Source organism: Simochromis diagramma, unplaced genomic scaffold (genome assembly GCF_900408965.1).
Source record: "Simochromis diagramma unplaced genomic scaffold, fSimDia1.1 OVJJ01000304.1, whole genome shotgun sequence".
NCBI classification, from domain to species: Eukaryota; Metazoa; Chordata; class Actinopteri; order Cichliformes; family Cichlidae; genus Simochromis; species Simochromis diagramma.
In genome coordinates, this window is record NW_024387030.1 from 1395323 (window position 1) to 1410776 (window position 15454).

General features: G+C 39.7%; 1 protein-coding gene across 3 annotated transcripts in view; it reads left to right on the forward strand.

Moving 5' to 3' along the window:
• LOC120739886 (CAP-Gly domain-containing linker protein 4-like) overlaps nt 1–6409 on the forward strand; it is a 45276-nt gene extending 38867 nt beyond the window's left edge. For all 3 annotated transcript variants that reach the window (XM_040041844.1, XM_040041843.1, XM_040041845.1), the window contains 3 exons: nt 2325–2389; nt 2499–2577; nt 2925–6409. In XM_040041844.1, coding sequence (XP_039897778.1) covers nt 2325–2389; nt 2499–2577; nt 2925–3291 — 511 coding nt within the window. In that variant the 3' untranslated portion in view covers nt 3292–6409. The remainder of the gene's footprint in view (nt 1–2324; nt 2390–2498; nt 2578–2924) is intronic.
• Nucleotides 6410–15454: the final 9045 nt, after the last annotated feature.

The window sequence follows — 15454 nt, forward strand, 5'->3', positions numbered from 1 at the left end:
AAAGGCAGCGTATAAGTACAGTGGAGTGCAGAACAAAGGCAAATTCCACTGGAGGCCTAATTATTATACACAAGATATGCTCCCTGGCATACATACACACAAACCACTGAGTTATTCACTGCATGCATTGTTTTGTGTTTACTTCTTTTTCTTTTCTTTTTGCAAATTGAATAAAAGCTGTTGACCTTTTTATTGGATGGCTCATTATTAGCACAGTGTGTCAAGTGTATTATGTGTGTCACAACTTGATAAAAGCCATTACACCCTAAAAAGCAGCTGGCATTGGAAATATTAAACATGTTTATTGTAAAGGAGCGGTGAGAACTCATGGACTGGTGATTAAATTAACACATTTAACCTTTCTTTCTGGGAGTAAATGCCACTTACGCTTCATCTCTATGCAGATCTACCATTCAGGATTGATGTTTTTTTGCTTATTTCTCCATTTAAAAACTGGTTTTTGTTTTGCTTTTTTGGGAGGGATTCCAGCTGCTGTTTTTTTTTCCTTGTCATCTTTTATTAATTTTCTTTTCCTTTACTTTTTTCCTCCCTAATTAACTCCAGGGTACAAAGTGTGCTCAGCTAAGCACATGCTTTCCTGCTGTCAAATCAAGAATATCACTTTGTCCCCATCCAGGAAGTTGCTTCTCCTCCTCCTTTCTTTTTCCTGTCAGCAGCTATCACAATCCATTAGGAAGAACCCCCCCCCCCCCCCATCCCTCCTCACACACTTTCCCATTTTCCTGTTTTGCTCATGTGCTGTTTGGCACACTGATGTTTAATAGCTTCCAATATTTGAATGCCTTTATAAATGTTATTATGGCTGTTATTATATAGTTGCTTAAGACAATCTTAATAAGCAAGGTAGTTTATCGTGTCAGGCAGGCAAAGCCTGTTTTTATTTTTATTTTCTTTCCCCATTCAACTCGTTTTCACAGAGGTGGCCATCAAAAGCACACCCACTAAACTGAATATGTGCTTACATCTGAATATAGCCAGTTAGAACCTGATATTTTTTTTCGAATTTGATGTAATTTATACAGTGTTACAGTCGTGTATAAGTTTCAAATAATGAGGTCAGCATGTACAAGTAAACCCCAATTAGCCAAGTGTCTTGGATCTGTCTGATGGCAACGAGAGCGAATATCCTTTTATACGAATTTCAGACACAAAAAGCCCCACCAAAGTCCTTCAAGAAACAATTTTTACCACTTTTCTCTGTGTGGTTATATTGAAATCAGTATCTAAATGAATGTGTAGGAAGCCTCATCATTTTTCTTTGGCCACAGGGATATAGAAAACACATTTATGGAAATCAAACCTGATTTAAAAACACTTCAGAAGTTTGGTGACTTTCTCCCCCAAAAAAGGTTAAAAAGCCATTTTCCCACCTGTAAGTTATACTTCTTCTACACACAAACAGTGTCAGCCAAGTGAGTTTTACATTTGACTATAGATTTACACGGAGCAGCAGTAGAGTACAACATATGGGCAGGTGTTTAAAATGAAGCACCTAGCCATACAGCTAGGAAAGAAAAGGTCGCCCTAAAGAGATCGCTGAATTTTTTAGCAACAATTCAGTTTGTGAAATTTCTTCCCTACTAGGTGTTCCAAAAAGATAGTAACACTGCAAAATGGAAGTTAAGGAACCACAACAACTGAGCCCTGAAGTGTTGGAAAACATAACATTACAGTTGGGTTGTAGAGTGTGGAGGCACATATTAGCTGCAGAGCTCCAAACATCCTCTGGCATTAACAGCAGCACCAGAGCTGGGAGCTGGGAGCTTCATGCCGTGGCTTTCCATGTAGCTGTAATGTATCAGTACTTAGTAATTTTGTCCACGTAGCGTATAAATGCTTGCCACCACACAGCTGAAACTCTACCATCTGTGTCAGTGCAACAACATGGTTGCTAATTTGTTTCCGTTTCCGGATTTAGATTGGCTCTTTGTGTGCTTTAGTGTTCCTGAATGATCACATCATTTAGTTTTCTGTCACTGGCTCCACCAGCCTGCTGTTTTTCTGTTTATGAGGGACAAAGTGGGCTTTAAAAGGATAGTGCCCTCAAAGGGAGAAGGGCTAAAACAACATGTCTTAGACAGTGAATGAGCTCTGGGGGAAGGGGGCTACATCAAGCATCACTGCAAGATAAATAAGCAATGTTTTTAAATTGTGAATCACGCAATGCCACCCTAGTAGGGTCCAAGAATAAAATTAAGGAGCTGGAAACAAGCAAATTGGGGCCCATTTAATGAAAATTGTTTTTATAAACTCCAAAGGTTGTCTCATTCTGGGAAAAATCACTTGCCTGCTTCTTTTTGCAGAATCCATGGATCTGTTGATTGCCTTTCAGAGCTCACTTCCTCGCGCCTCAGTCATCCTCTAAGTGGTAAGAATTCTGCCTTCATTACAACCTTTGAACTACACTAAATGTGACTTTGCATTTATTATTCTGTGTGTTTGTGTTGAAGCAATTGACTCCTGTTTTTGCCGTGCAGGGACAATTCGTCGCAGTTTCAGCACATCATCGGCCATCGCCACTCCGAAGGAGACGAACAGAAGAAGCCCTGTTACCAGGTGTGTCTGCCTTTCCTGCATATTCCTCGCATTATTTCCTCCCCAAGCTTTCCAGCTTTATCCGAATCCCCTGCAGCAATGACTGAATCAATACTGATAAGAAGCAGTGGTATTAGTCAGCAAAAGGTTCTTTTAAATGGCCAGTGCATGATTGTGGTTATAATGAGCAAGAGCAGGAAACTGAGGATCAATCCCTCAAACACCAAGCTCCCATGAATCTCCTGTTTGCTTATGATTTATTCTGTCACACTGCCTGACTTTTCTCATAAATCTTTCTTACTGTATTTTTTTTTTTTTTTTTTTGCTCTGTTTCCACAAACAAACAAAACAAAAATAAAATAAAATAGGAGTCGTTCCAATCCTCACCGCCGGCGTTGGAGCACCCTCAGTGGGGGCAGTGGAAGTATTCCTGGAAGCACCGCAGGCTCAAGTCCCTCTCCAAGCTCTGATGGGCAGGTCCACCTCCACGTGGGCATGCAGGTCCTGCTGAGCAGCGCCAATGAGATGGCAATCATCCGTTACCTGGGCACAGCAGACTTTGCCCCAGGCCTTTGGCTGGGTCTGGAGCTCCGAAGCCCCAAGGGCAAGAATGACGGCTCAGTGGGCGGCCGTCGCTACTTCAGCTGTCGACCCGGCCACGGTGTGCTGGTCCGCCCCAGCCGTGTCACTTATCGTGGCATCAATGGTTCACGCTTGGTGAATGAAACCAGCTGAGGTCTGTAGGACGCTTTCTGTTTATGATCTGCTCAAAGCAAAAAAATTTGGGTGTAAACTTCTCCATCATTGCATTGTGCTCAATAATGTTTTCAGTCATGTGCTGTTGTAACAGGAATAAAACCAGTTAGTAAGTACTTATTTTTTAGGAATTAAAGGGGCCTTGAAAGCACTTTAAAAAGTTAACACTAAATTCTAAATAGAATTTGTTTTGCAAAATGGGTAGGTGGGTGAGGGGGGTCTTAATAAGACATTAAACACTGCACTACTTTAAATGTAATTGCACTGACAAACATTACTATGATAGATTAGAATAGGATAAAGTGGATGTTCCGCATGTCCGCGAGTAAAAACGTTTTCTATACCCAAAGCTAATTTTGATCACATCAAATGAGATTTTTATCAGATAATTTAAGAGTCCACTATCTAACCAAAAGAGTGCATGCGTTTGTGTGTGTATGTGCGCATGTTAATTAAGAGCACTTTGAAACAAGAGAGAATGATTGATTTTTACCACGGTCGCTATATGGCTTACAGATAATTGGCGGATACCGAATCTAAACTGAATATTCGCTTTATGAATCAATGAGAATTAAAAAAGAGATTTAATTAAGCTCAGACCTCCATCAACCTCTGTTAAAATACAGCTGCATCAACAGGAAGTGTTTCCTCCTGTGTGCATCAGTGTCCCCCTCAGACTGTCTGTTAATTTGACGCAGACAAATGATGGTTGTATTGTGCTATGGCACAGCAAAAATCTATACCCATCTGACTGTGATTCCATTATGGCTGGCATCATACTGATAACACTTTTAAAGAAGTGATTGTATTTGGATAGAATATGACATGGAATCAGAAGCTGTTCTTTTAAAAAGTCTATTAACTGCAGATGGGAACACACGAGAAGAGTGAAAAGCAGATTTTAAAGAGACCTTTCACAATGAAGTTTTATGTATGGTTGCTCTGGACTGTAGTGCTATTTATTCATCTTCAACGTGTCTTTAATGCTTGTTGGCCAGTTTCACAGATAATGGCTGTAAAAGTGTCTCTTAAATAGGATGGAAGTAGATGGCACTTGCCCTGTGATGCTTAAAATGTCAAATAATGTACATCTGAAAAATGCTCTTTCCAGAAATCATTCCAGAAACTGTATAGTAAGAGTCATTCATTCACCTGTTACTAAAGGCTCTTATCTGTGACAGGATGTAAACATTAATGGTGCCCTCATCAGTTAAGCCTGTAATGTTAGCTATCTGCATGCTTTCAGTGACTGGCAAATGTAGAGAAAACATAAAGTACAGCCTGAGATGACGGCGAGGGTAACGTCTGTCTGTATATCTATTCCTCCACATAGATATACTGCGAGTGTTTCAAATTATTCATGATGATTTGTAAGATGTAAGACCGCGCAGTGGTACATGCATACTAAATATTATCCCAACCTTTTCTTTGTTCGGGGATGTAGATCTGTACTGCAAAGACACTGAAGTTTGAGTTGGAAAAGCATAATTAAAAATGGTCTCGGATGCTGCTCAACTAATGGAAGAGAATAAGAGTTAATAATATTCATGAAACTGACCAGGTGTTTGTTCATAATTATTACCGAGTGTCCGTATTTTCTTCTTTCTTGATGCAGAAAAATACTGTCACGAACAGTGTGCCTCGAGTCCATAATTATACATAATGTGGTATGCTTCCTCATTGACCTGTGCAGCGAAGCACATCCGACACTTGGTAAGATTTAGGCTAATTTAAAAGTTGGCAAATTTTTTTTAAAGTGGATTGTTTATTTAAATACACTTAATAATAACCTCCAAAACAAAATGACTTGTTTTCTAAAGCAGGTTGCTTTTGCTGCAAAATAGCCTAATATTAAAAAAAAAATCTGCCATGCAAACAAATTCGAGAAGCTTAATATGATTCAGCACCAATGTGCGGACGAGTACCTGCTTTTTGTTTTTGTTTGACAGCGTGGCTCTTCAGGAGAAAATGTTCAGTAGGAGAAAAACAAAATCCTTCATGAAACGACTCGCAACAAGATCTGTGAATGTTTTTGACCTAAAAGGATATGCTTTCTGGAAAATGGTGCTGCAGATGCTTTGAGTATTAATTCCGTTGTGTTTAAGAGAACGTGGACATTTCCAAAAGAGACATGCAAAAATGGCAAAAATATCACTACAGGCCACAGGAAAATGTACCTTTCTGTTCTCTCCTTCTCCTCAGCATTGTCTAGACTGGTTTTAGCTGCGCTGTGACAGATTCACATCTTTTATCCGTTGGAGGGAGCATTAAATCTGTCAGAGCTGTCGCACTTTCAATTTGCATTATAACCCAAATGTGAAAAAGCTCATTGTGATTCTATACTTTGAGCTGACTCCTATCATTTTTGAACTGTGTAATCTGTTAATGCCAGGTGTTAAATGTGTGAGATTTAAAGAGTGTTGGCAAGTGATCTAAAAGCCCTCTTGAATGTTCCCACCTTTGGTATCTAACAGTAAAATATGATATCATTGCATTTGTAGAGTGATGAATGGAGCATAATTGTATTTGATGCTTAATTAAAGCAGTGTGACACAGGAAATATGCAATCATCCAGAAGCTTCAAGCGCAGAGTTTACTATCTGATTAGAGCCGTGTGAGCAGAGGAGTCAGCGGAGAACAAGCCATTGATTGTGCATGTTGAAAAACAGGCCCAGTATTCAGTAAAACACTCATGTACCATCCAATTAGGGCGTGTATGCCACAGCAGCAGTTGTTGAATCACCAGTGCCCTTCTTTCATTGATCTGTCTGGTCAGGCCCCGTTGTGATTGAGGAGCAGTGGTGGGTAGACACAAGGTTGTCTGAAATACTCACCACGGTGGAAAATATTCCCACTGAAACATTTTCAGCGCTTACAAAAAGCTTCTCATTTACATTAAGACCACCGCTGTGATGGTTCCTGCAACATTTCAGATCTCATCTTCAGACTGTGGGTGTTTTCTTTAACTCAATTCCCTCTACAAATGTATTTGAAGTGTGTGGCTGTGTGACACGGGGCTTTGTTCTGATGCATTTACATGTTGTGGGTAAAAAAAAACAAAAGCATTTGTAAAAATAAATGAAAGTTTCCAATTTGACCTCTTATCTCTTTCCTCTTCTGCTCTTTGCTTTTATTGAGTGTGTTTGCCTGACATTCTCAGATTGTTCACAAAGAGCTGCCTTTAGGGACCCAAAAAATGAAACGGCACAAGCACTTTGAAATGGTTACACGTCTGTTCACTTACCATCCGATTCCACCGGGGCTCATCTCCGTCAAAGCTGAAAAGCCTGGTGTGGAGTGGCATTGTTTGCCAGCCTGGGCACACAAATTCAGGTTTGAATGGGAGTGACGTGCGCTATTATACTGTGATTGTGGAACAAATAGATGTTTGAATGGTTGCATGAAATTGTTTTCAGTGCTTATTGTTGCTTATTTTTATAGTCCACACACAACAGGGGGGGAAAAGAGGGCAAGGGAGAGGATCCAGTGAAGCAGCGTCTGCCTGTCCAAACCACTGACAGAGTGATGGTTTCAAAGGTGAGAATGAAACGAGACGCGCAGCCATTGTAAGTAAATAAATAAATATAGCCAAGTGGTATTGTCAGACATTAAAAAAAAATACAAACTGAGTGCCAGGAACCCACTTTAGTAAAAAATGTCACGCTTCAAATTCAGTCGTTTGTATTTATTTGGACGAGCGTCTTCTATTGTGGAACTCCCATCGTGAAAAACAATCCCCTGATGACTTAATCTAATATTTATCTCACGCTAATTTAAAATAATCATCGTTGTGTCTGATTTGAGGTAAATGGAGAAGTTGTCAGGTGGGGAATGAACAGTGTGCTTGTGCTTAAGACTTCAGTGGGAGAATAAGGGCATTTTTATCTTATTTAATGTCCATGAAAACGAATTGGTGGATGCAATTTTAACACATTGAATAGTTATTTTTGTCTGAAACATTGTGATGCTTTTGAATCAAAAAAATGTTTGTTTTTTAATGTCGGTAAGGTTAATGGAAAGTTGCTTTTTTGTTTGTTTTTTTGCATTGAACCACGAATGACAGAACTTCAGTTGCAAGATGCAGAATCTGCAGAAGTAAATGGATCAGCTGACAGAGAGAAGCCTGGTTATATCTGGTCTGGTGTTTAATTGCATTAGAACAATTGTTGTTCATCTGTTACCAGACCAATATTTGTAATAGATAAAAGAAACTGTGTAGTAGAATAAACACAAATAGAGCCAAAGTAAATAGAACTCATGAAAAGAGCCTCCTTCGTCACCTTAGGTCTATGGAGGGTTAATGGTCTGACTGCACTGTATTAAGTGGAACAAGTATTTGTTCCACTTAATTACTTCTGATCTTAAGGTTGCCATAATTACTGGTTTATAACTTATAACTGGTTATAGCAAACACATAACCAAATAAAGGGAACCTTAAATGGAGATAGTGCCGTATTGCTGAACCTCAACTCTATATGCATCCTGAAGGTAGACTGCGTGCCAGGAGTCCTTACACCGAGGATGTCACTTTTACTAAATTCTTTATGGATTCTCTTCTGTTTTGAAAAAGGGGAACAAAGTGCACATACTGTGCTACATTATTGTTGCTATTAGTGCAAGTGCTTATGTAAATGACTTGTAAATGTAAATGGAGGCACTGGAGGCAGCTTGCAGAGAGCTTCAGTTGATGGGCAAAGTTTTGAGAAATGCAGTGATGCTTCTGTTTCTAGCCTCTCTGCATGGTGATGTCTCTGTCGCCTAAAAACATAGCAGCACAAATGCTTTTCATCTTGAATATAGCCTTTTGAAATGATGAAAGGGCCTCCCCGGAGCACACAATGGCGCTGTTTAACTCATGCCCCACTGTGTGAAATACTTGGGCATTAAAGGTGCATGCTTATTTTCAGATAATGGAAAAGCATCAGAAGAATTTGATTTGACTCAGGTTATGTTTATGGAAAGGTTTACTGTTTTGGAGGGTTGTGTAAACCAGTGTAGGATGCTTTTGTTTTTTAGGATTTTGGCTGTTGTCATTTTATGTTAAGTGACATGAGAATGCAGGTTGCACAGATGCATGAGAGATTAAACTGCAGCACAAATTTCTGTGATTGGCTATTACCACAACTAATCATGCAACGAGTCATATTATTTCTCAGATAATTGCATTAAAATGCTCCAAAAGACTCCAACACCACAAACACGCTTGATAGGTTGGGTTCAGAGAGTCAGATTAAGTGAGGTAGATCCCAGCAGGTAATAAATTCACTCACTTTACAGCAGTGCCAAAGGAGGAAATTACCTCCTGAGACTAAACTGTTGTTTGCACCAGAGGGAAGGCTGGCTGCTGTAAAGTCATGCATCTTACCAATGTACACAAAAGATGGCCGGAACTACCATGATGTACCATGACATCATCCAATGTCCTTTGGGTCCTACATTTTAAGGGCTTAACATTAAGGGTTGCTTTTTTGTTTGTTTGTTTTTGTTTTGTTTTTAAACCCGTATCTGTTAATTAGTGCTTAGTAAAATTAAAATACTAGAATTTTATTCACAAACAATAAATCTGCAAGGGTGTTCTGTACCTATGCGGGAAACCATATTAGTCTAATAATTGCATTTTAAAAAATGCAAAACAGAAGAGGTCCTAGCAGACAACCACCACCTGCAATTTACCAGGTTCGCTTGATTTTTATCTTTGTCTAAACATAAACTATAAACCATGCAATATTAGTACATGTTCAGCAGAAGATACAAGGAGGAGGTTATCAGTTGCTACCAGGTAACTGAGAGGAATTTCATGTGTAAGGAAGTTAGTCGCTTGCCAGTAAAAGTGAAATCCAGTCCTATATTTAATCACCATATAAATCCAGGCTCCTCCTCCTGCTGAAAGTATGCTGTGTGCTGTATTTAATGGTTTATCAGTAATCTAAAATCATTTTAAAGAAGCAACAAAACTCATTCTGTTCACTTTACTAAGTTCTTAGTTGCATGATCAGCATTTTGTACTGAGCATGAAGTTGATCCCCGATGTGCGACAAATGGTGTTCGTGAGACTATGAAGCGATACTTTCAAACATGATGGATCACACAGCTGGCATGTAAGGAATATGATTTGCTATTACGAGCTAATGTACACTGTCAGCTGCACAGGCCTCTACAGTTGTAGGCATGTTTACACTGCAGGGATAATCCTGCTGCGGCCTCCGTGCACCCCGTCGGCTGTCTTACGTGCAATAATGACCAGCTCTCTGTACATAATCCATGTTATTACACAGCTACTTTACCAATGAGTGGTAATGATTTGACACAATTTATTTTTATTATTATTTTATATTAATCACCCAACCATTAATGTAGTCGTAGAAACACTTAGAATTAAGCAGAAAGTGCATAGTGCTAGCCTCAAATCCATGGATCTTAGTCTCATATCTCTCCTGTCTACTGACCTCATTATATCCTGGTGTTTCCTCTTTTTCATGCATGCCACGCTGCTTTTCATGCTGATTACTGCAATGCTTGAGGCTTTTTGGAGAACAGCAGCTCTGTCCTTGTGTCAAACATGGAGAAAGTTTCAAACAGCGAGGTCAACATTCTCCCAAGTAATCCCTGAGAGCAAAAGCTCAGTCTTCACACTGCTCTCAACACTCAGTTTCAGAAAAGTGTTTTCTACCCTTGGCTCTGTATGATATCAATAAGTGTGCATATTCCTGGTGTGGTCATTGCAGACGCATAAACCCCACCCACCTGCAGCCAGTCAGACAAGCGATTGGTTAAAATGCAAGGAATGAAGCTGAAAGGGTAGCTTCAAGACAACAACAGATTACTACAGGAGCTTTAAAGGATTTACAGTTTAGTGTTCAAGAATTCAAATATGATGCTAAAAATTAGATTAACACCTCTCTGTGTGCAGGAAATCACAACGGCAGGCACAAATCACATGGCTGCCTAGTTGAATCCCAGATTAGGAGCTTTGTTCACGCTTTATCTCATGTTTTGTCTCTCTCTACATCTGTCTACTGTCACATAAAGGAAAATAAAGGCTGCGCTCCAGATTGGCTGAGCTGTGGTAAATCAGAGTGCTGTTGGTCTTTGCCAGCTGTCTTTTTGTGCAACTTCTTGAAGTAAATGCTCAGCTAATTTCTTTTTCCGGAAAACCACACAGGGTGCCAGTCCTGTCAGCTCGGACAAGGAAACTGAGGCTACAGTTCACACAGTTTCACCAAAATTGGACGAACGGAGTCTTTACTTCTACAACATCGGGATGAGGGGGTCAGAATTTGTTGTAAATGAAAGCATGGATCCATCATGATTTGTGTCAATGCTTCAAGGTCTGACTCACTATTAGCAAGATGTATCTAATGAAGTGACCCATCGCTGTGCTTCCAGCATGTAAGAGATGCAGATTGGCCCTAGCCTCTTTGGCACGTTACTTCTGGCAATGCCTTAATTTCTAGTACTTGAGTTCAGTCTGACGTTTTTTTTAAACGACTATTCACACAGGTCCAATTTTATTTTGCTGTAGTGGGCGAGAATAGCAGGAATCTGTTTTACAGGACACGTTTTACTTTTTACTTTCTTGTTCAGAATTTAAATCAAACCCGTTTCTGACACTTGTGTATGTAATTAAGATGTGTGTGATGTACTGGATAGAAATGTCGCATGTCATCTTGCAGCCATCTGTGGAGTTTGTTTCCAGGACATGTTGTTGACCTTTTTGCTTTGTGATAATATTAATTGCGACTTTAAAATATTAACATATTATTGAAAGAAAATTCAGAACAGAGAGTCCAAACTGTCTGTGCCGTTTGGCGTCTTTGTCTGCCTGATGTAAGAGCTCATGGCAGCTTGTAAAAGAGTCTGTTATCTCGAAGCAAAATTCTTAAGTTACAGCATTTGTTGGAACTAAGGTCAGACTGAATGTCAGTGAAAACCAGCCTGGCATCTTTATAAGCACCATTTCATTTTCTCATGAATTGTCTGTGGAGACTTGTCTTGCCCTTTTGTTCCTCCATTTTCAGTTCTCCTGTACTCCCAAAGAAGTCTGGTTTCTTTATCGAGCCATCGCACAGCTTTTGTATTAACACAGTGAACACATTTAAGATATTTCTTTTATACTGTTTGTATAGTCTGTTGATGACTTTTTAGTTGAAAGACTGTCTTTTTTTCATACCTTTGTGTTATGTAAGGGTCTCAAGAGCAGTAAAATCTATCCACCACTTATATGTAGCAAAATAAGTAATGTAGACCTGCCGAGTCAAAGTGGAGTCTCTGCCCTCGCTTATTAAATGTTAGTGAGAGAGACAAAAATCCATAGTCTGAAAATTTGACCACCAGCGGACTGATGGCATTGAGTTTGAGCTTTGCAGACCCACGTCTACATGTTACCACAAGAGGGAAGAGTCAAAAATATGTGAAACCACTGGTAATGTGGGCTACTGTTGTTCATGTTTCTGTTATTGTCTCTTTAGCTTAGCCTTTTTTGAACAGGAGATACAAATAAGGATATACAGCCTTGAGCCACCCTGCTTTTCTTTAGTTTTTGCTAGGAAAATGGGAAATAGTGCACTTATTTTATTGAAATGTATCCAAACATGCAGTATTCAAGGAAACAAGTCAATGTTTGGGATGACCACCTTTAACTTTTAACACAGCCTGAAGTCTTTTGGGCAACTTTCTAGTAATTACTTTAAGGAATCTTCAAGAATAGTTCTGCAGGCTTCTTGAAGGACGTTCCAAACCTCTGTTTTGAATGTTCTGCCTTTTGTTTCGTTTTCTTTCAAGATGATCCCACACTGCTTCAGCAATGTTGGGGTCTCCCCACACTTGACTTGTTTCTGTCAATGGTACACTCCGCTGTGGCTTTGGTTTTTAACCAAACAGAAGTCGACGTACACCTGGTGTCATCACTGGTGAGAATTCAACCAACAAAGAGGCTACAGATACAACAGTCCTTCTCTTTGCATAACCACAGTTCTGTGCAAACTCAGGACCGTGAATCTCGAACAAATCTTATCCCCATACAAGTCAGACGGGAGGCTTCATCACTAAGCTTAAATGGCTGAGGCCAGTGGTTAGTGCATAAATCAAGGAAACTGCAATCATTCTGCTACCCCACAGGCTGTGCAATCAGAGTAAAAATCAGATATCTAATCCATTATTTTAAAGACCTGAAATTTCCATACATTACCACTCTAATGTTTGGTGCATCATCCATAATGTGGATCATTTTAAAATATACTGCTGACTGTATTCATTCGTGAACAGTGTATTTCCACCGCGGACAGCTAACAGATTGGTGAACGCCGGGGTGAATTAATAACATTCAAATGTACCGTATAAGCAGGCTGTTTAGAGCCGATGGAAGGTATCAATAAAGATAAAAAATAAACATCTAATAAAGTCAGAAGATATTAAAATGCTGAGTGATAAACGGTTAACAACTTATTAATATTCTGCAAAGGTGTTTTTTTTTTCATGCATCGATGCTTCTGACAAACAGAACCTGCTTGTTCGATAGTTGCTGTGCCATAAATGCCTTTTTTCAAATAAAAAATACCAGATTATGAGTAATCTAACCAGAAGAATAGATGGGACTGTTTCTAGTAACTAATAGTGGGTAAAATCACTTTTTTGTGCTGTCCTGCTTCATAATAGAGAACATTTCCTGCCTCATTAGTAACAAATACTTCATAGCTATGAATTTACCCTTAATTTAAGCTTTTGAAACGATGAAGAGATGAAATTTATTAGTTAATACACTTCGAAGTGTGTGAATGAGCCACTTTGAAGGCGCTGTGCAGATTGGTGACGGTTTATAGCACTAACTAGAGATTTAAATCTGTGGTCCGCAGACTGCTGACTGTTTTTAATTGGCCTCTGCTCTCCAGCCCATTACTGCCAGCTTTTACCAATACTACTCAGTCAACACTTTTTCTTGTGCCAATGCCATTTACAGCTACTGCAGTCAAACTACAGGCTCTAAAGTGATAACGCTTATCTGCAAGTACATACTGGACATCACATTTAATAGCCCTTGTTTTAAGCTTTACTGCAGGAAGACTTTTTTTTTTTTTTATGAAGCACCATCTACTGTAAATATGAATAGAATAAAATGGTGTAAAATGGGAACTGTTGTTGGCCTTTTTTTGGAGGTCATAGTTTGAAGGTCATGGGTTTGAGCCTGCTGGTTGTTCAGGGCCTTTCCGTGTGGATTTCCATGTTGTTTTTTGTGCCTTTTTTTTTTTTTTTACGCCACGTCTTCCCAAAGACACTGTAGGTCAGAGGCTCTGAGGAAATGTCCACATTAGTCATTGTTTTCATTTTAAAATGTATACTTTTCACGTATGTGCATATTAACACTACTCTGGGGTTTCAGGACTCCATAATCAGAGACTTTTGAAAATGCTACTGAGACAGTCGGGCGATCGTTGCTCAAGAGTTGGGAGTTCGCCTTGTAATTGGAAGTCTTGGTCGTTGTGTCCTTGGGCAAGACACTTCACCCGTTGCCTACTGGTGGTGGTCAGAGGGCCCGGTGGAGCCAGTGTTCGGCAGCCTCGCCTCTGTCAGTGCGCCCCAGGGTGGCTGTGGCTACAGTGTAGCTTGCCATCACCAGTGTGTGAATGGGTGGATGACTGGATGTGTAAAGTGCTTTGGGGTCCTTAGGGAACTAGTAAAGCGCTATACAAATACAGGCCATTTACCATTTACAGTCATAGTTTAACAACTCCAGGTTTGTGTGTTCGAAGCTTTGGTAATACCTTACCAGTCACAAAAACTGAGGCTGAAACATCACAGGGTCATTCCATGAAATGCCAATCAGTGCCTCCCACCTGAGCCACCTTCCCAGGGAAGCTTTCAAGGGTCATTTCACCACGTGGGACAGGTAGAAGGCTCGCTATCGCACATAAAAGGTTTCATTTTTACTTGCATTTTGACACCAGGCTCCTAACCTAGTTTTGATGCAATCACTTCTATTTCTAATACAGTTGTTTTGTAAGACTTGTCGCTTTCAGCTGTGAAATTGAGGAAAAGCTTGGTGTTAACATGTTCGACTTTCAGCCTTTTCCAAATTCTCACGTCTTTTGAGCGAAGGGTCTCAGGTGGCAACACTTCAGATTTGACTGATTTTATATGGATCGTGTAGCCAGGCTGAGGTACAATTTCATGCATTGTGGAGTTTTTCAATGCTTTGATTTTTTTGTAAATTCTATGAAGATCTTGGAATTCATGTTAGTTTTATGCATTTTTTTCTGCAAATGACCAGTCATCTGCTTCCAGTTTACAGATTCTAGCTGGAGGTAATTTAGACTTTTGCTAAAAGGCATTGGTGTGTATGTAGTGGACTATCTATTAGCGGAAAATGTACAGCAGCTGAACAGTGAAAGTCATGTCCTTGGAAAAATAGGGAAACATTTCAGCAAAGACCTGACACAGGACCTGAGAGATGCATCTGGCCCTTCAGCTGATCCATCTAGTGTTCACTGAAGCCTTATCAGAAACAGTCTCAGTGGAAGAGTGGCTGTCAAAAAGCCATTGTTAAGGAAGGGAAATGGGAAGAAGAGGCTGTGGTATGTCAAATTTACACAAGAAGTGGACTAAATATCCATCTGTGAAGGCTGCATAAGCGATTGGCAAGATGGCAGCCTAAACTTTCTTCAGCAGCTATGTTGAAGAATAAGAGTGGTGATACCAAATCCAGCCTTTAAGCTTGTTGTACAAATTCTATTTTGCTTTTTATCCTGTGCATCTATATACGCATCCCCATATTTCAATTAATCGCTGCACGTATTTCCGTTTTTCCTTCCAAAACATGGCTCAAGATTTCTGCACAGTAGCGTACTTTATAAAAATTGGACAATACTGAGATCAAAATCCTGCAGGCTTCATGTCGAGGGAAACAACTGAGAAGCCTGGGAACAAAAAAGAATGCCTTTGTCCGGTGTTTGTTTCTAATATGAATCTAAGAGCAAACCGGATGATTTGTCTTAAATGCATTTATGCTTTTGCTTCTAACCTTGAGATGGGAAAACTGATCAAAATTCAGTTATCTAATAAAAACAAAAAAACAAAAGCTGAAGTGATTAAGTTTTGATGAGACAAAGAAAAGATTAGTGCGAGCAGGAAAGCTTTTCCTCTGGGCAGA